Source organism: Diorhabda carinulata, chromosome 4, assembly GCF_026250575.1.
Source record: "Diorhabda carinulata isolate Delta chromosome 4, icDioCari1.1, whole genome shotgun sequence".
In the NCBI taxonomy this organism is placed as follows: Eukaryota; Metazoa; Arthropoda; class Insecta; order Coleoptera; family Chrysomelidae; genus Diorhabda; species Diorhabda carinulata.
The window spans coordinates 22407032-22430240 of record NC_079463.1 but is presented as its reverse complement, the minus strand read 5'-3'; the positions used below and the strand labels follow the sequence as shown (position 1 = coordinate 22430240).

The following is a 23209-nucleotide window of genomic DNA, read 5'->3' as shown; positions in this document are numbered from 1 at the left end:
TATGTAATTCGTACGTCGCGTATTTTCCATTCTCGCATAGATTTATAAATGGGGCAGCGGCCTTGTAAACGTTGACTTTAACATCCATTCAATATATCATTTAGGATGATTCGATATAACAAGAGACAGAACGTCACTAATTAACATTTATATTTATGCTGTTTTGTTTCAACGAACCGACGCGACAGGAAGTGTCTCTTTTTGTTGAGCGGATTCTTTTTTTTTTCAAAGACAAACACCACAACCTCAACAATAAATAAATAATGACAAATTTTTTGAAATAATATACTACTTCAAAACTTGTTGATTCCGGCTTTGCTGTTTCCTTTAGCTTTTTTGAAACCATCTGTTGTTACTTCTTCTTCACACGCAGAAGAATGAAGGTTTTAATTTGAAAAGATGCAATAACCAAATACTGATAAATTGGAAAGAGATGACGTAATTTTCAGATCACATACGATGACCAACAAACTAATAATCCAATATCACTCAAAGGCGTTACAACATCCAATCATGGAATGATTGGAAATAAGATTTCGGCACGCGAATATACACGACGTCCTAGTGAATCAGTTCAAAATGTAGAGGATTATATAGATATTTATGTTTATATATAACTTACATGAAATCTTCGATATCACCAACTTCGACAAATCGACAAACGTTGTAAACGCCGTTTTGATAATAATCGAAACAACGACCGTAATCGTAATGGTTGTCATTTTGACACGGTACACCTAATTTCGCCAATAATCCCGTTGGTCGAATTTTCGAACCGAACGAATTGTGAGAATCAATCGAAATATTCGTACAATTTTTATTGAAAATCGGCGAATTTTGCGACACGTGAAACATTTAGTCGAATATTGTCGAATCTCACTTTACAATTAAATGATTTCGTTACTCTTTACACCTGGCAACTAAGATGTATTTTTGTATGTACAAATTTTTATCTAATCTGATACTCATAAGAGAAATGACAGACTTGAAAGCGCGAATAATATGTAGTTTTTTTTATAATTCAAATCATTGATACAATGTATAATATCTCGAAATTTTCCGGTATCTATCGAATATTATCTACTGACAGTTATTAACAAGTAGTTATCGAAATGAAAGATTTTCTTTAGCAACATACGTGGGTTGTCTACAAATTAAAGTTTCCCAAGAAGCTGCGGACGCTAGGAATGCTATTAGGCAGTATTCGGACTGTATGTTGATTCCCAGCCTACAAAATTTATTTTTGGTAGTCGTCAAAAATGGAGCTTCCATTTCATTCTCACTATTTCCAACTGTGTCATGTTGATGAAAAAAAGTGTAAGAGTGAGCAAAATGTACGCAAAGATGGACGTACAACGTTGCGAAAGAGGAAGAGTGACAGTTCGGGATCTCAGTGAAATGTCAGCATTCACAACATGGATATGCCAAGATTTGTACAATGTGGGTCTGGAAAATGCTTCCAGATGACAAGAAACGGCTAGTAAGAGCTGAAAAAACAGGTTTTAACCATCTTCTTGGCATAAAGAATATGTATTATTCAATACTTGTTTTTCATTGTAAAAATTCGTTGGGAACATAAGTTTATGAACAAGCCTCGTACATGTTGAAATAATAATTCCAATTATTTAAAAAAAAATACAATAAAAAGCGGTAGCAAGGTTTTCTATTTAATTTCATATCAATCATATCATTCTTTCATTCATTCTTGTATATATTTAAAAAATAAAAAATATTAATTTGAATCGTAGAAGACTATACTAAGAATAATTTTATAAAAACAGTTTTTTACAAAGTTTATTTCGTTTGCGGGAATCTATGGATTTGAACCGGGCATTATTCATACTAAAAGTGATAGTACTTCGAAGACAAACATAAGAGGAGATTGCGGTTTTTAAATTCATAAAATTTTCTGTCTTCAGCGTCTAGATTTAATTCCGCGAATGTTTTACGACTTTTTTTAATTCCGAAAACAATCGTTTTTACTAAACATTCTCTAGTACACTTATATAAAATTTAATCAAGGGCGAATTTCATTGATAAAGTCTAAACCTCGAAACTTTCCAGACACGTAACTCAGTTGGAGATATTATCAAGTAAATATGATTTGGTGAAATTATTAAATGACATTATCGTAGTTTTTGGCCATTGATAGTGCAAAGAGTCTGCTTACACAAAATCTATTTACTTTTTCATTTGTCTTGACGTACTGCCTTTCAAAAACAAATATTTGAATGCAATTCGATACTCAATTTTTTCCATTTCCAACACAAAATAAAATAATAAAATTTAACTAAAACATCGACCTTAGAATTATTAGTTACAAGCGCTTTTTAGATTTGCTAGACGTACAAGAAAAGATTTCTAGTTTAAAGAATAAAAAAATATCAACAATTATGTATTTAAATATTGGTTATATCGACAATCTTTCATAAGTTATCAGTTATTCATATGTAAATCGAATATCGATTTTGTATAAACATTTAGACTTTGTCTTCCTCCTATAAACCATTTTGATAATTTCATTTAAAAAAGTATCCAAAAATTATCTTTAGATATAATCTCTATTACGTTTACCGAAAAACAATTTATCAGAAGCAACACTATAAAATTATTTAATAGTTGGTATAACTGTTGATGTAAAATAATTCTAAAATACGTTTATGTTAATTTAATTACTGAGAACTCATATTAATATTTAAGCTTAAAAAAGTGCGTAATTCCTATAATGGTTGTTGTAAAAATGAATAACGGTACCAAAGAAATTAAAACTGACATGGTTCTACGAGATTATTCCACTATCCAACTAATAAAAGGATAAACAAAAAAATCGTTTTTTCGATTCGAAACAGGTTTTATATTTGTATCGTAAAATTTTTTTCGTGTCTAAGCTGTTTGTCTGGTATAAATCTCAGATGGGTTACATATCTCGAAACTGATACTTTTTAATTTAATTTAACGTTTTTCCAAAGATAAATAAAACGTAAGCTCAACGTGTTGAATCAACTATGAAATAGTCAATTTTTTTACGACAATCTGTTAATATGCGATTCATATTTTTTTTAATAGTCAACTTTCAAGGTTTCACAAATAATAATATTTATATACCTCAACTTAAAAGGGAAACCCTATACATATATACAACGGTTAATGGAAATTACCCCAAGGCAACAATAAAAAGCCACTTATTCTGTGGTATTATGATAGAGCTTACACGGTCTTGACTTTAATAGCTTAAGCCATCAAATTCTAAACTGCAACAATATCCCGAAATAAAATCCTTTACGAGACTATGTTGATAATCCGAGGGTATCGCAAAATACTCCGAAAGTTCTAGTCATAAATTTGAGAATAATTGGAATGCTTCCACGCCAACGAGCAATTTCATTATCTTTGACCCCTTCCATAATTCTCAACACGAAATCAAATAAATGACATGGAAAATATACAGACCAGCAAATAGAAAATAAAAATCCAATTGTGGGAATTTACAATTAAAATAAAGAGTAATTATAATGGATGGGAATAAACTGTCATATAGCAGGGGATGTGTCGTAGAAACTAGAATCAAACGTCTCAGCGGAAGGATTCTTACCGGCCATTACGGAAAAAAGCTTGACGAGTTTGGAAAAACTTGAAAGTTCTAATCTCAATCGGTCGATACAAATTCAACATCATTTTCCCACTAATTCAATCCTTTTAAATCCCTATGATACACCCTCTTTACTTTTATTACTATCCCGTGAATTTTTAACCAAAAACAAAACTTTAATGACCTTTATAATTGTCAAACATGGCCCCGTGTGATTTTTTCCTACTTTCCAAAATAAAATAATAACTTAAAGGTGTTTCAAATACTGGAAGGATCACTTGCACAACGAGGACCATTTTGACCCTTACAAACTCCTAGACAATATTGTATTGCTATTATCTACTATCGACTCAATATGTTTTGAATATGAAGACTGTCAACGTCAATTAGAATTTGGAAAAGACATGTTGAAGACCCTATATACATCAAAAGCATCATTACTGGTCACGAGACGACAAAATGGCGCTCAAAAAATGAGCCGCAGCCGAAAAACTAGCACCAAAGTCGGTCAAAAATCAAGGTGATGCTTATCATTTCAAAATTTGTATAAAAATACATTTTTGATCACTCCGGGTCAAATTTGAACACATGGTAAAATAAAGTATGAACTTTTTATAAAAAGATAACGTTTTATCTATTTATGTTAATGTATCTCTGTTTGTTTTGTTGTAACAGAATTTTGTAGCTCATGGCAAGTAGCTAAAGAGGAACAATAATAAATTCTTCGGCTAATTCTGGCGGCATCTAACAACAAAACGTAACGACGCATGCTACGCACACATGTTGCTTCAATGGAAATGTACTCGCAACAATTTTATGTATTATTAACTAGCTTGTAAATGAAAATATTTTATTGTTTAATTTTTATCAGTGAAATGAACAAATGACTGTCGTCGGTGAAGGGAACGATTTCAACTTCTATCATTTATTTTAAAAGTAGGTTAACTAATGAGTATAATTATTGTTTTCTAAGAACGCGGCTACGATAATCATATCCAAATTACATTTTAATATACTTTTCTTCATTAATGAAAAATATATTTTTAATGTTTGTAAAACGACATTTTTAATAATTTTGAATAATTTATATTTATGTCTAAAAATAAATATATACTTGATCAATTTATAGCCAAAAATATTTATCTAAGCTAAACCATAAACAGTGGAATTTTATCAATTTGGAAAATTACTAGAATAATCAAAAAATTATTCCAAAAGTAGTTGAAAGAGATCGGCATTTATAAATTTTTATAACAAATATTCTAGGAACATCCTGATCCTTATTTTAGTTCCAAGTAATTTTATCCATACAAAATATCCAAATTAAGATCCTTCAACTACTTATTCTAATCTGTTGTTATTTTGTCAACAATAACATTGACTTCTTCACAATAATAATTAATTTCCTCCAGATTTGTCAAATTGGAGATGCACCTCCAAGCAAACATATGATGTCCTGTTTGTCTAAATAAAACAGTTTACTTTATCAGTTCTACTGTGTCCTCATGAGATGCCTCATAAATAACGAACAAATGACTGAAGAATCAGATCCTCAAAATCACACCGATAATCCAAAAGATTCATAGCAATATCTCAAAAATCGTTTGAGAAATGTTCAGAAATAACATTAAACTAGTGGTCAATCTTAAGACAATAGGTATAGCAGAGTAAGTAAACCATAGAGACAGCAGACTCTGCTAATGTACTGTCCATTCCATCAAAAGGCTTAGGTACCTCGAAGTAGTAGTGAAAAGTGGGGCGAAACCCCAGCAAAATTGCCCCCTTTGGAAGGAATCTACATATTTTGGAAGGAGAATAATGAGATGCTGAGTCTTCCATAAAATATCCTCTAGGCATAGTGGCTGAAGAGCAAAACAATTCTACAATTTTATCGATAAAAAATCTCCAAGTTAAGTTTCTTCAAATCCCATCTTACTGTTTATTCTCCTTATCAAATGGGGGTGCATTTCCAAACAAACACTGTTTGAGTAAACCAGTTTGCTGTATCAGTTCTGTGTTCTTCTTTCAATCACTTCTTTCCAATTTTCCTATGTCTATTAATACTTCTTCCGATATATTCAAACAGTATTCTAATTCCTTTTAAATATAAATAAATAGCTTCTTGTCTACTATTTACCTCTTACGACTTTTAGATATTTGAAAGTTCTCTTTAATGTAGTACCAAACTCTCAATCTCTATCAACACTATTCATTATTTAATATCAAGCTTTAAAAGAAATTAGCGATAAGCTGCTAATAAGATATTAAAGATTACGTATATAGAGTTGTTTTAAGTTATTAAATAATATTTAAAAAATTTATAAAATGTATAAAAAATATCCACAAACGAAATAAGTCTTTTCATAGTTATGTATGTATAAGATTTTCCATCAATTTTCTTTTACAGACGTACTGCCGAATTTATATAAAAATTGTTTTAAAAACAATTGAAAAATTCAATTGAATAGTTCAATGAACTCTTCTATTCGATAGTTGAGTGTTTTTAGTACAATATTACTTCAAGCACTATATAATAAAGTATGAAATATAAAAAAATGTTCCAATGATCTAGTTTTATAAGAGATATACACCAGTATATAAACCATATGGTAAAATTCTCTCTTTCAATTCCTAAAATATCGAAAAATATTTTCGAAAGTTGATGGAGATCAAAAATAACTTTCCAAATATATTAAATTACATTATACATAATCTGAATTAAATTTTTGTATCTATGATGTGCTTACGTATTACTTTTGAAACGCATACTTTCATTACCTACATTATTCGAAATAATCTGAATATTTTAAATTAGGGATTAAATTGTTATTAAAATTGAAAATAACGGTGTGATAATAAATCGAATCAATCATGTTTTTAATAATATGCCAAGTTTTAGAAAATCTGTTCATTATTATTGAAAGTTTTGATTGAATTAAACAAATTAACGTGCCTTCACTATTAACTTAATTATAAGGACGGACCATTTATAACCGTAAATGAAATTTCATAACAGCCCTTAATTAGGCATGTGAAAATAACAATGCACTAACCTTCGCTTTTCCTTCGGGGGTTTCGATTTTCTATCCATTATAACAATATGGTGTATTTCTTAGTCACTGCTAAGGAAATGCACTATGAAAAAAATGTATCAAACTAGCACAAACAATTTTATATTCACTTGTGAAATCAATGTACCTAAAAGTAACATGAATAGACACACACTCAAGTTCGTTTGATCACTGTCTGTCATAAATGTCATTGAAATGAAACTGATCGGATCTACTGATATATCCGCAAGAAGCTGCGTTAGTGTGATAATTGGATCATAGAGTTAACGTAAAATGTCAAACAATTTCGTTGTCATCATTTATTTGGAAATGTTCAAAATACTATTTCAATATATAATAACATCCGGAAAAGATGTAATTACACATCAAAATAGTTTTTTTGATTTTTGATAAAAGAATAAATTTTAAATTGAAAAATTTCGGAATACACAGTGCACTTCAGATCATAGAAGACAGCGCACTTTTTTACTCGAACTGACAGTGATATTTCACAGAGGAGAAGCGCACTTTTTTACTCGAATTGAGGAGTGACATTTCATAGAGGAAAAGTGCACTTTTTTACTCGAATTGACAGTAACATTTCATAGAGGAAGAGCGCACTTTTTTACTCGAACTGACAGTGACATTTCATGGGAGTAGATTGAAAAACGTTGTTTTCTCAAGATCTCGAGTACGAGATCATGAATGTTTTTCAGTTTATTTTTTAATTTAGATTTTGTATGTAATATGGATGTGCATTACCACCTGTGACTTTAATTTGTTAATATTTCGTTATTCGTGAATTGAAAAAAAAAATCGAAAATGTTTATTACACGAGGAACTTTAATTATAACTTTAATTTTCTGCAGTGAATATATTTCGTGTTTTAATTTTGAAGATAGGGATCCGCTAGTTAAAAAAGCTCCCGAAGACCAAAAAGGTTCTTACTTTGGTTTCAGCGTTGCCCAACACAGCACCCTAAATTTACCGAGCAACCAGTCGGATAATGAATTTTGGATACTTGTAGGAGCACCCCTCGGAAAAAATTTGCAACCATACACGAATCAATCCGGAGCTTTATTCAAGTGTCCAATTTCTAATTATGACGATGACTGCATTCAAGTAGAAACAGATGGTAAAAGATTTGCCGATTTCGATTACGACGATACAGAAACAGATTCCTCAGTTTTAAAACCTCACGAAGCTAATGAAATTAAAGAAGGGCAATGGTTAGGAGTCACCGTCAAATCACAAAAACCCGGTGGTATTGTAATAGTTTGTGCACACAGATATATAAAAAGTGAAAATTTAGAAGAATTTCATTATGGTCAAGGTCTCTGCTACCTTTTAGATAAAGATCTGAATACCTATGAGAGTTTGTTATTATGTAAAGGTAGACCTATGGAAAAACTCCATCAGCAGTTTGGATTTTGCCAAGTAGGTACTAGTGCATCATTTGTTGGGGATGAGTTTGCTTTGTTAGGTGCTCCCGGTCCTTATACTTGGAGAGGTACTGTCTTTGGACAGATTGTTGTTGGAGAATACCTCAATAGAGACAAGACTACATATCACGGGCCGTTTGGAGACATTGATATAATTGATAAATACAGGTAAATGTATAATTGTTTGAAAGTAGGTCAAGTCGATATATACATTTTTGTAAACAAAAAAAGTAAAATTTAAAACTTAATTTGTTTATAAATAATTTGACTCTTGCTTACTATAGCAAAAATTGCTTTGTTGTCTTTTTCTTAAGTGGGGTTGAATAAATTCATTTTAAAATTGAAAATAATAAGAAAATAGAAATATTGGTAGAGTTGATTGTTTTTGAAAGGGGGGTTGTGGGGAGAATGTACCATTATTTACGTTATAAGGAAAATTCGAGATATGATCTTAGAAGTAAATAATTATGTTATGAGACGTCAAAATTGTTGAAATACAATTTTTTTACAGTTATTTGGGCATGAGCGTCGGCGGAGGGCATTTTTTCAGCAAAACTGAATATACTTACATAGCCGGAGCACCGAGGTCTAAAATGGTCGGACAGGTGTATTTTTTCAAAAAATACAGTCTCAACGAAGATTTGAATATATCTTTAATATTAACAGGCGAACAATTCGCGGCTAGTTATGGTTACGAAATACTCGCGGTCGACGTTAACAACGACGGTTACGACGATTTATTAGTAGGCGCCCCCTTTTATTATAGCAGCGAAGAAAAAGGTGGAGCAGTATATATTTATTACAATATAAGAGATTGTATTGAAGACAACAACTGTCATTATGATAACGTATTGTATGGAAAATTAGAATCTAGATTTGGATTCGCGATGACCTCGTTGGGTGACATAAATAAAGACGGTTACAAAGACGTCGCCATAGGAGCCCCTTACGAAAGCGATCACGGAGCCGTTTATATATATTTGGGTTCAGCTAATGGTTTAAGTAACGAACCTTCACAAATAATTAGAGAAAAAAATATAAGAGCACTGGGATATTCTTTGAGCGGCGGTCTAGATATGGATGATAACGGTTATCCCGATTTATTAGTGGGAGCGTTCGAATCCGACAGGGTACTTTTATTTAAAGCCAGACCAATTATAGATATCAAAATAACAGTGGAAAGCACGGAATTATTGAATATAAATGCTTCGAAAAAAGGTTGCCACAACATACCCGACAATAACCATACGTGTTTCTCGTTTAAAACTTGTTTTAAGGTTATAGGAGATATTAAAAAAGACGCCAACTTCGACGTAATTTACAATATAGCTGAAGAAAAGAAAATCGTCAATAGAATTTGGTTTGTCGATGAATTACATCATGATAAACGATCACCGTATAAATCGGCAGTTGTACCGGTTAGCGGATATTCAAAATTATACTGTCAAGAAGAAACGGTCAATTTAAAAGACGGCGTAAGCGATATATTGACACCTATCGAATTTAGAGTGAATTATACTTTAGAAAATAACACCTACCACACGCCGATCTTGAATAAAACTTCCGTTAAAATAATTAGGGCTAGTTTTCAAAAAGAATGCGGCTCCGACGATATTTGCGAAAGTAATTTGACGTTAACGGCGAGTACCGATTTGGATTTGGATGAAACCGGAGCTTATAAAGTGCAAATCATAAACGAAGATTTCGTTTTGGAAGTAAACGTTTCTAATAGCGGCGAATCCGCTTACGAAGCCAAACTTTTCGTCGTACATCCCAAAACGATAAGTTACGTAACGTTGAAAAACGACCGTAACGTATCGGACGGCATCAAATGTTTGTTTAATAACGAAACCTTGGTAATTTGTAATATAGGCAATCCCTTACAAAAAAATACGAAAATTAACCTCAAATTGCGTTTCGAAATATCGAGGGATATCAAAGATCCGAAATTGCAATTAAATATGTTCGTCAATTCTACGTCCAAGGAATTATCTAAACATACGTCAGCGACGTTGGTTGCGGTTTTAATGAAAATAGCAAAGTTCCAGATAACTGGCAAGGCGTCCTCGAATTTGTTTTATGGTGGAAAAGTGATTGGAGAATCGGCGGTTAAATATTTGGATGATATCGGCGCTAAAGTTATTCACAAATACCAAATTGATAATAACGGACAATGGGATTTAGCAGATGTAAAGGTAACATTTCTTTTTTTTTCTACTCATATAAGCTCTAATTTCCAAAAAATAAAAACTGCAAATTTATGTCATTTTATATCATATCAAGTACCTTCCATTTTGTCAACAACTTTCCGATTACTTTTTTCGCCCCCTGTAGAATATGTTTTAAAAAAAATGTTTTACTTTTGTTTTGATATTTTTTTTTTCATGATTTGTACTTTGAAATCACGAAAATCTTTGTTTTGATACTGATCGATTTCGATTTTAATAAATAGGGTGCTTACTGGAAAAAGTTTTTACATTGAAATTCCTATTTTTAATTAAAAAAATATCCATTACTGTATAATATTTGAATAAATACGGTTTTATCATTGTAAATACATTAATTTTATTTAAAAATATTCTAATCTGTTTTCAGTAGGTATTATTTTCTTTCAACAAAGAAATTATTGAGAATATGATATGTATAAAAAAACTGGGTCGTAATTTCCGAAAAGGGCTTTCGAAATGTATTATTATCTGCTTTTTATTTACATATTTTCTTTATCTTTCTAAATATAAAGAGATACTGTCTGTAGACGATAATTTAGGGTATATTGTGTGTTCCGGTGGTGGTATCTAAATGCGATAAAATTGAAACAAGATATTGTGAAAATTTTAACCAAACTAGAAAAAAAATCATTTTTAGAACTGGCACGTGTCGTTTATTAATTTGAGGGAATCGATTGTGCTACACAATTAATTAAAAAATGTGACTTGACACCTATTATTGATAAATTAAAGTAAAGTAGTTTAAAAATACCGAATCATTCCTTTCAAACTCATTCTATAAAATTTTTCTGTTTAAAAATACAGGTGATTTTAATAACTCCAAAAAAAATTACTAGCTGTGAACAAAAAAGTACATCACTCAATAAGTCGTGTGATTGACATACAGATGGCGCTGTAACTGTCAAATCCATATGACGTTTATAAAGTACCAACTTTCAAAAGACTTTGTGTAAAATGTCATGACGTTTCGATTTCACAAGTCGATGGTTAAATTGATCGAATTATACTTCGAATTGCTTCCTCATCCACCCTATAGTCCAGATCTGGCTTTTCAAATTGTTGAAACTGATGCTCATTTGAGGCAAATGACAAATCCTTCTACAAATGATTGTATTGCTGTTATAGGAGATTTCATCGATTAATAATCACACGACTTATTGGGTGATGTGTTATCTAAAGAACACATTGAAAAGTGATAACGAGTTATGAATGTTTTTGAAAAGTATCAACAATAAAAATATAATTTTTTTAACTGAAAATCGTGTAGGCCAATGGACATTCTGTATGTTTTTATTTAAAAATTTTTGTGAAAAAATGTCGCGTGCAAACAAAAATAAAGTGATCTAGAAATGAGAAAAATATTGATAAATCGCCAAAAAATTTAACACTGGAAAATTTGTTTTTTGTCGGTCGAGTTTAAAACGATGCTTAACGTACAATTAACGGATTTTTTTTTATCTGAACACATAGTATGTTTTCAAGTGAATCATTCTCTTATTTTATTATAAAAATAATGAAATCACGAATTTACTTGAACTCGTGCTCTTAAGATTTAAAACAGATATGACGTAAATTGATGAATCATTTTAACTAAAATGTATGTAAATTTGTTAAAATAAAATTGCAACATAATTTAAAGTTTGATTATTTAACATGCAACGATTGAAATATATACTGACTGATAAAAATCCGAGGTAATTAGAATCGTTATATATATAAAAAGAAAAGTTCGTACACTCAGGAATGTAAATAATTTTTTAGCAGCACTTTTAAATTATTCGTGATAAAAATATTGTAATTAAACGTTAATTACGACCTTGTTAATCATATATTTGTTTAATAAACGGTTTAAGGATGATGTCTGCGTGTTGTATTAGATAAATTTTTATTTTAATAACTGAAATATCATGGAAGACGTACTTTCAATATATTTGACAGTTTAATTTCTATTTTAAATGTATCAAACTGTACTTACTAATTCAACATGTCGACTTATCTGTAATAAAAGAAAAAAATTAGAACTTTACACTATAGTACAGGTAAAATAGGATTAGACCCGAAATTAAATTGGGCGCTACTGAATAAGCTTCTAAAAATATTGAAATTTTTCTTTCGTTCGTTTATTTATTATTTTTTTTTAGGTTTTCATAAAATGGCCTTTACAAGTATCGCCAGGTCCGGATTATCCAGATAGACCCGGTAAATGGCTTCTGTATCTCGAAAATAATCCGAAATTGTACGGAGTCGACGGTTTCTGCGCTCCGCTAGGAACCGCAAGACCCAACGAATTACAACTAAATACCTCAAAATTCGAACCGGACGAACCGGAAAATTTAATGCTACCCAGCGATTTCGAACAAATACTTAATATGAGCAAATCACATTCTCGAAGCAAAAGAAGTACTAACTATATTGTCCCGTACGAAGTGACGGAAAAAGGGGGGAAAAGAAGAAAAATCGTGATTATGGATTGCTTTTCCAGAAGTGCAAAATGCATCGACATATTATGTACGATAAGAAAACTTAACAAAGGTATTGAAATAAATTCAATTTACTTCGTATCCACACACACACATCTTTATTTTATATCGTTCTCTAGGTAACCAGGCTGAAATAGACATCCAATCCCGTATCTGGAATTCGACCCTAGTTGAAGATTACAGCAATTTGGATTGGGTCGTGATAAAATCGACGGCAACGGTGGTAATCGAAGATGGGTCTTTCAACATTAGCTCCGATACGATTTCCGAATATTCAGCAGAAACGATCGCGTATCCGGCAATAGTTTCGGCGGATACAGAATTGAATTGGTTGATAATAGGCGGTGCCGTATTCGTAGGATTGCTACTTCTCATTCTACTCATATTTGTTTTATATAAATGCGGTTTCTTCAAAAGGAAACGTATCAGTGACGATCCTACGTTATCGGGAAATTTACAAAAGAAAAGCGAAGCCGATCATTTACTTACAGAATAAAAAAAACGTTGTGTCGCCATTGATATAAGTTATTTAAGAAGTTTTAAAAGTAAATGTGCCGAAATACATGTCATTTTCACCTAAATTGTTCTAATAAAACATTTTAACAAATACATCGAAAAATATGACTGAAAATATCTACCGAAAACACTGTCCTATCATATTAAATAATTAGATTAGTAAATATTAAGACGGGGGCGGCTTTAAGGGGATATTAATATATTTGTATTAATTTAATTTTTGATTATAATGGAAATTGAAAATTATTTTGGAATTATTACTTAACTTATTAGTGCCATTGGACGCTAAAATATTTATTTGCTTTTTGAATGTTTAGATTTAAAAAAATGTTTAAATTAGTGATTGATTTGTGCCTTTCACTCCAAGTAGACTCTAAGATTTACTCTTTTTAACTCGGATTTTTAATTAGAATTATTATTGAAACACCCTGTAACGTGAAATCAAATGATGACTGGAACGTGATTTATAGAATCTTTTTCTTGAACAACATCCGGAACGATATGGTCGTATTCGATACAAACGGAAATATTGAAAAACTTTGTACTTATTTCTAGTGAAATATTTATGTAAACCCGTTATTAGCTGTACTTAACAATCACTCTGGATTAATGGGAAATTCATTAGTAAAACTTAATTTTGAGTTGTTTCATAAATATATTGGTAAATGATTTAACATAAAAGTAACTAGATAATACATTATATTCGGAATTTCTAACAAGTGAAATCCATGATTATTTCAACTTCAAAATTCAAGTTTTGCCAAAAAGTTTTTGAAACATAAAAGGACTCGATTATGTTTTTATAGCCTCAAATTATCATACACTGGGTATATTCTTCGTGCTTCGCCATTTATTTAATAATAATATATGAATACATATATATTTAGTATTTATTATAAATATTTCCCATTTATTTATCATTATAAACAAAATTGAAATCTACTTCATTTTAAAATAAAAAAAAATTCCGTCTCCTTTGGCAACTATATTTTTTAATTACAAAACAAGTTTGTAATTTATGAAATTATGTGTAGCTTAATATTTAAAATAATTTTAGGCAGCTAATGCGAAATTTCAAAAATTTTATTGAGTAGATTTCATTTTTACTGTCGCTTCATACATCGTTCTGCCATTCCAAAATACTGGATAATCCGTAGTTTTGATCTCTCAAAATCACGCCATTTTTTATATGATCAACAAAAAGAATTTAAAAATCATTCATGGAATAATGAATCATATATTTGTGGTAATTTTTGTGGTCCCTTAGTAGTAACTAGAAAAATCTGTTAACGGGCTTAAAACAATAAAAAATTTAAAATATGATGTAGGATGAATTTTCTTTGTTTTTATCTTTCTAACATTATCTGAAATATCACCAATTTTTAATACAAATTTGAAAATATCAAATTTCGAAATCATTAGTTAGGTTCAAATTAAACTGATTTTAAAAAACTATAACAAAATTTCATTTGTAAAAAATTAAGTTTCTCGTATTAGTTTTCTGGGTATAAAGTTGTTTTGTGTTTTGTGTAACATAATTTTTCTCAATAAATTTAAAACTGGATGATTTTTCGATTTCGTATGACAAAAAAAAACAAATAGACTGTGATAGTATAAAATTACAAAATTGTTATGTATAATATTTTCCACTATAACTAATTCTGACAGAGATAAAAACAATTACTTTCATACTATCTAAATGCTTCAACTTCTGCTCTAAAGAGTTGACTGGTTTCATTTTCTTTGGATCTCCTCAGAATAGTGTACAACCCCATTGTTATTAAAATTTTGAGATCATAACTAGGGAACATCTGGTATAAATAAATATAGTTTATTTTATCCTGGTTTTTTCCTTGTGTGGAAACCATTTGCTGTTAAATCTGATATTGAGCATGAAATGGAAATATTTTTCTGTTCATGTTTAATTGTAATTAAAATAAAAATATTCAATTTTTTAAAATGTTTTCAAATTCACAGATTTAATGCGAATGTATTCCACGAATGTTGAGATGAATACAGCCTATGCATTTGCTATATTCACACTATGTCATTTGAATCAAAAGTTTTTAGCTTTAAGTGTACTGAATGGTGCGAAAAATTTACTTGCATTTATTGTGAAAATTTAATTTTCAACATCTTAATATGCGAGTAAATATTTTTAATATATATTTTTTTTATTATAAAAATGTTGGCTATTATTTTTGTACTCCTATACATATATATATATTTAAAAATAAAATAGATTTTCTCTTAGCAGTTTCAAATTTTCTCCCCAAAATATCCTATAAAAGTTAACTACACTTATTTAATGTTTGTAATGCCACATTTTGTCCTAAGTCTTCAAGTTATGCAAACTTCATGTTTTTTGCCATAATTTGAAAAAGTTTTGACAATATTTTCTCATACGCAAAGTTTTAAAATTAGGACTTTTTCAAATTCTATCTATCCAAATCTTTCTACATATCTGTGCTGTATCTTGTCTGTACCCTAAATTTCTAACCCACCAATGGGCCCAGAACCCACCCTTGATGTGGCCAAAAGCGCTGTTATCACGTCTCTCAACAGCCTTCTCGCAAGATGGATGGAGACGCCTGGTATGAGACGAGCGTATAGACAGACCCTGCTCGTCTCTCACTAAACAACTGCGCCTGCCAGCTCCCGACGTCAACTTCACACATCCGTCATGGGCATCACGGATGATCCGGAGTGCCGCTGGTGCATGGAGGAGGACGAAACTGCAGACCATGTTATCTGTGAGTGCCTCAAACACCTTGGCACACCCCACAACCTGCCTAACGACACCAAAGGATTCAAGCTGAAGCGCCCGAAAGGATTCTCAAAGGACATTGGACTTTGGTCAAATGGGGCTTGACGAGCCTATCAGAAGGCTTACGAACTATGAACTAGATAGACATTGAATTGATAATAATAAATTCAAATGATGGGAGCACAGATTTAGAAAGTAACAAAACAAAAAATAAGATTTTTTGTGGTTAGGTTTTTATTTCAGTTATATGAAATTTATTAACATATAATAAAGAATAATAAACATTTATTTGTTTTCACTGATGAATATAATTGACGACTTATCAATTACTGTCATAAAAGATTCAACATTTATGTACATTTTTATATATATTTTTAAAAATCTAGCAGTCTTCTTCTAGAATACAATTTTCTACCATTTCCTTCAAATTGGGATTTTCCATTGCAGCAGCAATTCTTTCTTTGTCATTTATTTGTTTATTAACTACAATAAATAAACATTATCCATTCACAAATAGAACAAGTTTTAAATGAGATTACTTTCATGTTCTGTTGTATGTGCCCCACTTTTAATATAAATATCCAATTTAATAGGATCCGGAATAGATCTTTCAACTTTAACCCTGATACACAGACCTATTAATGTGGCAAGAGAGCAATGCGGGATTGTAGGATTAAACTCGATTCGTACTACATTTAGATTGCTTACAACCAATTTTTTAACCTAAAATGATCAACAGAATGTGTATTTTAGTCTCTAGCAACGCTTATCGATTTTACCGTTATCCCTTCTTCGTATACGACTTCGAGTTGTTCTAAAGTGTTGGGTTTTTCCGGATCTTTTATTGTACGTATCAAATCTTAAAAACAAAAACACCTGAATAATTCGTCGAAAATTTTACTTTTCTATTATTTACCGTAAATGGAATCTTTAAGTTCGGTGGCATCTTTGTTATTATTTGATTCTTTAAATTTTTCTGAATTTCCTTTATCATTAGATATTTTCTTGAAAAAACTTAACATGATCCCTGTTCGTAGTAAAACTTAAGTCACAAGTTCACTTCATAGTTGAGGTTATATTTTGATTCTGAAATCATTAAAACCACAAAACTATAACAGTTCAGACATTAGTACCGAACTGTGCTACATAAAAGAACGCAATATACAAGCAAAAATGTTACACATAACCTGTGGTATTGTATTCCAAATAAATAAAGTGAAATGAAATAAAATTTGTATTATAACTAAACAAAAGGAAAAACGTAAAAACACGCTATAAATATCTCAAATTCATAATTTAATATTTGGAAATGAGTTCCGAAAGTAGTGAAGACGAATACAATCCAAGCGTTGCTAGAGAAAATAGAACTGCAAGAAAATCAGTTTCTCAACCGGCTTCACAAACGTACGTAACTAGAAGACAAGCAGCCAGAAATGCTAATAAATTATTAAAAGCCAATTCTGATTTGTTTATGGCAAATTTCAATCCGGAAACCAGCACTAGAGAAAAAAGAAAATTAAACAGAAAAATAAATCCGCCCAGTAACGTACGCAGACCATCGGGAGCTTTGTATGATGAAAATGGTATACACATACAGACAGGAGTGGATTTGTGTGATTGTCTGAGTGAAGATTGCCCGGGGTGTTTCTTCGAATGTTCCAAATGCGGATCACAAAAATGTGGTACTGACTGTAGAGTACATAGAAAATATATGGTAGAACAAATCGAATATCATGGGTACGATCACATTATCAAGAATCCTTTTATAAAACATTAGATAATAGCAAAACGCAATTGTAGATTACGTTCTAAATTATACTGAAGCCTAATTTAATAGTATTTAAAATTCTTTTTATATGATACTTTATTGATTATTATTGATCATGTACACTCGTAATTTTTCATTATTAAAGATTATTATTTTCTAATTTAAATTAATAAAGTTTTATTCACGCAAAATATTCATTTAAAGTTCTAGATGATATTTCTGTGAACAAATCATTTCTTTTGTTAAATAACCCCTAATACTGTGATTTCTCATTCTCATAAGTTTATTTTATAATATACAAAAAAATAGATTTAGAATTGTATTAACATTGTACTTAGTGAGGTCCTAGAAATACTAACGAAGCAGTGAATCGCCTGATACAATTAAAAAACATAAATCCTTAATAAGACATAAAACTCTACATAAAATAGAGGGGCAAGGAAAGTTAAGTAATTCAATAGATGAACAAAATATGATAAAATTTAAAATATATATAAATAAAATTACACTCACCTGTTGATTTTGCAATTTCTATTCTGTTTTGATGTCACTAGCACTTTTAATCATTATAAAACTTGTTTATCACAAATAATTTTGCACTTCAACTTCACCAACAAATGTAAATCAAGTTCACTAAATCATGTTAAGTGTCTATTTCTAGTAAAATTGTATGGAGAAGGCATTTGTTAATGTATTTTCAACTATTTTTGATAAATTTTTTCTAAAAACCGAAAATCCCTTAAAAAATTGCACATCATAATAAAATAAAAGTACGTTCCGCGAATAAATATAAAGAAATTAAATGTTTTATAAAATACAGTTATCTAGAATTTTAAATATTTATATGAAAACATTTAAATATATGTATGAATCCATTGCTTGTTGTTAAGTGAATTGAATTATAAGCTTGTGAATACTTCTGAATATAGAATTGTAGAAAACAAAATTCTTAACATATTATATACAGTGTTATATTTGAAAATTTTTCCTTTGTCGATTTTTCTGAAAATATCTGATTCTATAGGAATAAAATATTAAAATCGTCGTTTTACATTTGTCTGTCAATACGACTAAATTCAGACGACGATCGTAAAAAAAGAAGAAAACATGTCATATTGAAAGGTTATGTGTGATCTTAAACTTATTTTATTTAAACAATAATTTAGAGATTATTATGGAATTAAATGAGGATTTCATAAAGACTAATGGTGAAAGTGGAAGTGTTTTAGGTAATTTTCAATATATTTCGAGTAAAACCGTGTTAATATACTTTCTTTTATATTGCAGGATTTTTAAATGACGATGAAGAGGATCAAGAAAAGTTAGGTAAGTTAATCACATTTATATAAACATTAGTTTTCAATTTATGATGTTTGTTTTAGATTTCGTAATAGATACAACAGGTAATTCATTCGGTTTTGAAGAAAATGATTCAGACGATTCGACATCCGGAGAAATATCAAGTAAGAATAGTATATAATTTTTTTTTAAATAAATTTAAAAACGAATTTTTCTTAGGTCAAAAATTGTATAACAATTTGTTCAGCGATTGTAAAATTGCATTGAAAAGTGAAAAGTCAACAAATAAACCCGAAAAAGTAATTAATCTGGTTGTAAAAGAAGTATTAGCAGATTTAGGATTCAACGATAATGGTACATTAAAAAAGAAACCTATAAAAACGAAAAATGTTATAACAGATAAACAAGACATAAAAAAAGTACTAGAGAAATCAATTTTAAACCCAGAAGTTGAGAAAAATAATTTAGTACCACCATTAACTGTATCTGATAAACTTTTACGAAAGCAAAGAAAAGTAAGTAATTTTGCATTACATTCAAACTGTTTTTTTTTTTTAATTATTTCTAATTTCAGAAAGAGAGGCAGTTAACAAAGGGTGCAAAATGGTACGGATTACCTGCTACTGAGTTAACTGACGAAGTTAAAAGAGATCTGGAAATACTGCAAATGAGATCAGTTTTAGACCCAAAACATTTTTACAAGAAAAACGATTTAAAAGTGCTGCCCAAATACTTTCAAGTAAGATTTATCATTTGAAACATTTTTATGTGTGTATAACGATTTTTCATATAATAGATTGGGACTGTCATGGATTCACCTTTGGACTATTACAACAACAGATTACCAAAGAAAGAACGCAAGAAGACGCTCGTCGATGAGCTCATGGCAGATATGGAATTTAACAAGTACAACAAACGGAAATACAAAGAAATCATAGAAGAGAAGAAACACACAAATTATAAAGCTTGGAGACAAGCTAAGAGATTCAAAAACAAAAAATAAATAATAAGTAAATAAATAAATCGACACTCGTCGATAAGCTTTTGACAGATTTAGAATACAAGTACCAAAAATGTAAAGAAATTATTGAAGAAAAACAACATAAAAATTAAATGATAAAAGCTTTGAGATGTGCCATTTTTTTCTGTCTATACATTTCCTGTCCACATTGTAGTTTTCCTCAACTATAGAGGAAAAGTATTTTTCCACACTGCATAGTTCTGGAACCATTGGTGATATCAAAACAAATTTCAGGACAATAGTTGAATTTCCAAGACGCCAATTAAAGCTAAATAAACCTTAAAAAAGTTATAAAAACATTTTGTTGTATGAAAAACCGTAAATACCAACATTTGAATGGATGAAAAAAATTCTGGGACAAATATTGTAATCTAGAATAAAAAATATAATTCTAGGACACACAAGACCTTCAGGTGAAAATATATTAAAAAAACAAAAATCAACAGTTGCAGTTCATTTAAAACAAAACTTTTATTCAACAATGTCACAAAACATTCAAAACAACACAAATAATGGACACTATGAATGAATGTCTAAAAGTTTGTATTTCGTAATTAATTTAATACTAGAATTTAAATTTGTCTACAATCTTCATTTCCCATCTTAAACCGATAGATCTGAAACAGAAAAAGATTATGCGGAATAATCGTTAGCAATCAATAAATAATACAGGGCTGAAATCATTACAATAGATACTTACTGTTTCTGATTTTGCATTGTTGAATAGCCTCGTTAAATCCTTGACATAGAGACAAATCAGATTGAGTAGCTGCACATTCTAAAAATTGTTTAATTTCCCAGCCACAAGGTCCATCAGTGTCTAGAGAAGCTGCACCACGTCCATATTGTTGTGGCTGTTGTAGTTGTTGAGGTGGTGCTTGTTGTGCGGGTGCTTCACTAGATCCACCGCCACTAAACATTCCTAAAAAATAAAATAATTAATACAAATATAAATCGTTATATTTTGGAAATATATTACCTGTTACTGCGTGTCCTACCGTGTGACCTATGGCTGAACCGACTGCGACACCACCAGCAGTGGCTGCCATTTGTCCGAACAGTCCAGGTCCTTGTGACGTAGCTGGGGGTGGTTGTACGTGTGCTGGAGGAGCTGGGGCAGGTGCCCTTGCGGGAAGGTTACTAAAAATATATAATAAGAAATTAGTAAATAACTAACAAATAAATTCACATTTTAATTGCACATAAATTACAAATTATACTTACCGGGAAGGAGCCGGGGCCGATCTTCCTCTTCGTGGCATTTTCTTTTATGTTAACAAAACTTATTTAATTTCACTCGCGTTATGTAAACTACCGTAAATTGCTTTTATGGATTCAGATTGCTTGCACAATTTTTGTATGAAATGAAATGACGTTTGAAGTAAAATGTGCCGATTCCAGAATTTCTGCGATGTGACTATCGAAACGAGTCACGTTTATAAACAAAATAAACTATAAAATTACGGTACAAATATGTATTGAAAAATCTGAAAGTAAATGATACATTTATTGTCATCGTGGAAAGTTTTTACGTAAATCAACGTCTTTCAGTGAAAAATTTTTTTATGTGAAATTTATGTATGAGTCCGTGCACGTAGTAATAGTCATATCATTTTCCAGAAACTTCTCATTCGTAAAGATCACGTGAAGATATTAATAACAAGGGTAAAAGTCGAAAGTGCTAAATATTAACGTCTAACAAAAAAATCATGTGATCTATATTTATAAATAGAACAAGATAATAATAATGCACATAAAACGTGAATTATTTGAAAAATTGACATTTTAAAAATACGCACATTGAGTTGGCTACACTGTTTCCATTTTCAAAACGTAAAAGCAAGATTTCCGTTTCCTTTTCCGCCGACGTTTGACAGCTACAGGTTAGCAGAAGTGTTTATTAATAATTTTTATTGAAATTTAACTTAAAATAAGGTATTTGTCACAAATTAATCATATAAATTGATGTAGTAAACATCAATATTGTATACAGCAATAAATGTGACATTTTTAATATTAAAATTTCAAATACTCGAATTATATTCACCACATGGTGGATTTATGGAATCAAACAATATACTGAAATATATTTATTTTTCCAGAAAATGCCATCTGTAACGTTAAAAGACGTTGATCAACACAAATTTGTGACGGCTTTCGCCTCGTTCTTAAAAAAGTAAGTAATTATTATAATCCGTTGAGGTTATGTATTCATTGTTGTACTATTTTTTTTAGATCTGGAAAACTCCGTGTTCCAGAATGGGTAGACCTCGTAAAAACCTCAAGAGCTAAAGAATTAGCTCCCTATGATCCTGATTGGTACTACATCAGATGTGCAGCAATTGCCAGGCACATCTACATCAGATCACCTGTAGGTTAGTACAAAGTATTAATATGTTTAAAGTCAATAATTTAATCAAATTTATAAATTTCGTTTTTTTTTATGTTCTACGATTTATCAACGAAAACAGGTTTATATTATCATTATATATATAAATATGTTTACGAATTTAATTTTTCAGGTGTAGGGACTGTAACTAAAATTTTCGGTTCTCGTAAACGCAACGGTACCAAACCTTCACATTTCTGCAGATCTGCTGGTAGCATTGCCCGTAAAGCTCTGCAAAGTTTAGAATCAGTCAAATTGATTGAAAAATCAGCAGATGGTGGTAGAAAAATTACCCAACAAGGAAGGAGAGATTTGGATCGAATTGCGGCCCAAGTCAAAGCAAAAGAACGTAAAGCACTTAAAGCTTCTGCTGTACTTGCTTTGTAAACCATTAAGATTAAATAAATAATTATTTGATATGTTTGTATTTTGTTTTATGGGTGGTTATGTTATGGAAAAAATAAACTCAGTTAATTTTAAAATTGTATTAACATTAATCGATTTGTATATTTAAAGTCTTTGTGGTGCATTTAATTAATAGAAAAATACCAAAAACGTATATATGAGGTGTGTAGTGGTACAGGGTGAACTACAATGAACTGAATTTACACAAAAAATTATTGGTGGTAATATTGTACCAGAATTTTCATAGTACCATTC

The 23209-nt window shown here is 30.4% G+C and overlaps 7 protein-coding genes across 9 annotated transcripts in view; 4 read left to right on the top strand and 3 right to left on the bottom strand.

The window, feature by feature from the left end:
* LOC130892922 (hypoxia-inducible factor 1-alpha) overlaps nucleotides 1-6862 on the bottom strand; it is a 38164-nt gene extending 31302 nt beyond the window's left edge. Inside the window, exon 1 of one of the 2 annotated variants that reach the window (XM_057798630.1) lies at nucleotides 6643-6862. In XM_057798630.1, the coding sequence (XP_057654613.1) occupies nucleotides 6643-6680 (38 nt within the window). In that variant the 5' untranslated portion in view covers nucleotides 6681-6862. Of the gene's footprint in view, nucleotides 1-622; nucleotides 923-6642 lie in introns of those variants that run through there. The other variant, XM_057798629.1, reaches the window with a different exon arrangement.
* Nucleotides 6863-7280: 418 nt separating this feature from the next.
* Nucleotides 7281-14904, top strand: LOC130892908 (integrin alpha-PS1-like). Its single transcript, XM_057798604.1, has 4 exons — nucleotides 7281-8249; nucleotides 8593-10276; nucleotides 12451-12841; nucleotides 12909-14904. The coding sequence occupies exons 1-4, from the start codon at nucleotides 7462-7464 to the stop codon at nucleotides 13283-13285; spliced, it is 3240 nt and encodes a 1079-aa protein (XP_057654587.1). The 5' UTR covers nucleotides 7281-7461; the 3' UTR covers nucleotides 13286-14904.
* Nucleotides 14905-16272: 1368 nt separating this feature from the next.
* LOC130892917 (MIP18 family protein galla-1) lies at nucleotides 16273-18447 on the bottom strand. Its single transcript, XM_057798621.1, has 5 exons — nucleotides 18354-18447; nucleotides 16989-17158; nucleotides 16852-16931; nucleotides 16612-16795; nucleotides 16273-16555 (listed from the first exon to the last, which is right to left on the bottom strand). The coding sequence occupies exons 2-5, from the start codon at nucleotides 17092-17094 to the stop codon at nucleotides 16455-16457; spliced, it is 471 nt and encodes a 156-aa protein (XP_057654604.1). The 5' UTR covers nucleotides 17095-17158; nucleotides 18354-18447; the 3' UTR covers nucleotides 16273-16454.
* Nucleotides 17382-18006, top strand: LOC130892918 (ARL14 effector protein). The gene has a single exon (XM_057798623.1). It carries the CDS (start codon nucleotides 17382-17384, stop codon nucleotides 17847-17849), a length of 468 nt encoding a protein of 155 aa, XP_057654606.1. The 3' UTR covers nucleotides 17850-18006.
* Nucleotides 18448-18571: 124 nt separating the features above from the next.
* Nucleotides 18572-20262, top strand: LOC130892916 (deoxynucleotidyltransferase terminal-interacting protein 2). Its single transcript, XM_057798620.1, has 6 exons — nucleotides 18572-19069; nucleotides 19128-19166; nucleotides 19223-19303; nucleotides 19359-19654; nucleotides 19714-19878; nucleotides 19936-20262. Exons 1-6 carry the CDS (start codon nucleotides 19015-19017, stop codon nucleotides 20140-20142), a joined length of 843 nt encoding a protein of 280 aa, XP_057654603.1. The 5' UTR covers nucleotides 18572-19014; the 3' UTR covers nucleotides 20143-20262.
* A 344-nt stretch (nucleotides 20263-20606) lies between these two features.
* On the bottom strand, nucleotides 20607-21659 carry LOC130892921 (coiled-coil-helix-coiled-coil-helix domain-containing protein 10, mitochondrial). Its single transcript, XM_057798628.1, has 4 exons — nucleotides 21385-21659; nucleotides 21140-21300; nucleotides 20861-21082; nucleotides 20607-20777 (listed from the first exon to the last, which is right to left on the bottom strand). The coding sequence occupies exons 1-4, from the start codon at nucleotides 21420-21422 to the stop codon at nucleotides 20764-20766; spliced, it is 435 nt and encodes a 144-aa protein (XP_057654611.1). The 5' UTR covers nucleotides 21423-21659; the 3' UTR covers nucleotides 20607-20763.
* Nucleotides 21660-21817: 158 nt separating this feature from the next.
* LOC130892919 (40S ribosomal protein S19-like) lies at nucleotides 21818-22968 on the top strand. Of its 2 annotated transcripts, none has more exons than XM_057798624.1 (4): nucleotides 21818-22043; nucleotides 22263-22336; nucleotides 22396-22535; nucleotides 22683-22968. In XM_057798624.1, the coding sequence occupies exons 2-4, from the start codon at nucleotides 22266-22268 to the stop codon at nucleotides 22934-22936; spliced, it is 465 nt and encodes a 154-aa protein (XP_057654607.1). In that variant the 5' UTR covers nucleotides 21818-22043; nucleotides 22263-22265; the 3' UTR covers nucleotides 22937-22968. The 2 variants fall into 2 exon arrangements, with proteins under 2 accessions (XP_057654607.1, XP_057654608.1); XM_057798625.1 differs by having other exon boundaries at nucleotides 22019-22095.
* The last annotated feature ends 241 nt before the right edge of the window (nucleotides 22969-23209 follow it).

Bases quoted from the DNA above. Each gene is read 5' to 3' on its own strand.
- LOC130892908 (XM_057798604.1), top strand. From the start codon at position 7,462: ATGTTTATTACACGAGGAACTTTAATTATAACTTTAATTTTCTGCAGT. The intron at 8,250-8,592 runs GTAAATGTATAA...ATTTTTTTACAG, and splicing joins GATATAATTGATAAATACAG to TTATTTGGGCATGAGCGTCG. The intron at 10,277-12,450 runs GTAACATTTCTT...ATTTTTTTTTAG, and splicing joins GGGATTTAGCAGATGTAAAG to GTTTTCATAAAATGGCCTTT.
- LOC130892917 (XM_057798621.1), bottom strand. From the start codon at position 17,094: ATGTTAAGTTTTTTCAAGAAAATATCTAATGATAAAGGAAATTCAGAA. The intron at 16,932-16,988 runs GTAAATAATAGA...TTTGTTTTTAAG, and splicing joins ACTTAAAGATTCCATTTACG to ATTTGATACGTACAATAAAA. The intron at 16,796-16,851 runs GTAAAATCGATA...TGATCATTTTAG, and splicing joins TATACGAAGAAGGGATAACG to GTTAAAAAATTGGTTGTAAG.
- LOC130892918 (XM_057798623.1), top strand. From the start codon at position 17,382: ATGAGTTCCGAAAGTAGTGAAGACGAATACAATCCAAGCGTTGCTAGA.
- LOC130892916 (XM_057798620.1), top strand. From the start codon at position 19,015: ATGGAATTAAATGAGGATTTCATAAAGACTAATGGTGAAAGTGGAAGT. The intron at 19,070-19,127 runs GTAATTTTCAAT...TTTATATTGCAG, and splicing joins TGAAAGTGGAAGTGTTTTAG to GATTTTTAAATGACGATGAA. The intron at 19,655-19,713 runs GTAAGTAATTTT...TTCTAATTTCAG, and splicing joins TTTTACGAAAGCAAAGAAAA to AAAGAGAGGCAGTTAACAAA.
- LOC130892921 (XM_057798628.1), bottom strand. From the start codon at position 21,422: ATGCCACGAAGAGGAAGATCGGCCCCGGCTCCTTCCCG. The intron at 21,301-21,384 runs GTAAGTATAATT...ATATATTTTTAG, and splicing joins TCGGCCCCGGCTCCTTCCCG to TAACCTTCCCGCAAGGGCAC. The intron at 21,083-21,139 runs GTAATATATTTC...TTTATTTTTTAG, and splicing joins GGTAGGACACGCAGTAACAG to GAATGTTTAGTGGCGGTGGA.
- LOC130892919 (XM_057798624.1), top strand. From the start codon at position 22,266: ATGCCATCTGTAACGTTAAAAGACGTTGATCAACACAAATTTGTGACG. The intron at 22,337-22,395 runs GTAAGTAATTAT...TATTTTTTTTAG, and splicing joins TTCGCCTCGTTCTTAAAAAA to ATCTGGAAAACTCCGTGTTC. The intron at 22,536-22,682 runs GTTAGTACAAAG...TTAATTTTTCAG, and splicing joins CTACATCAGATCACCTGTAG to GTGTAGGGACTGTAACTAAA.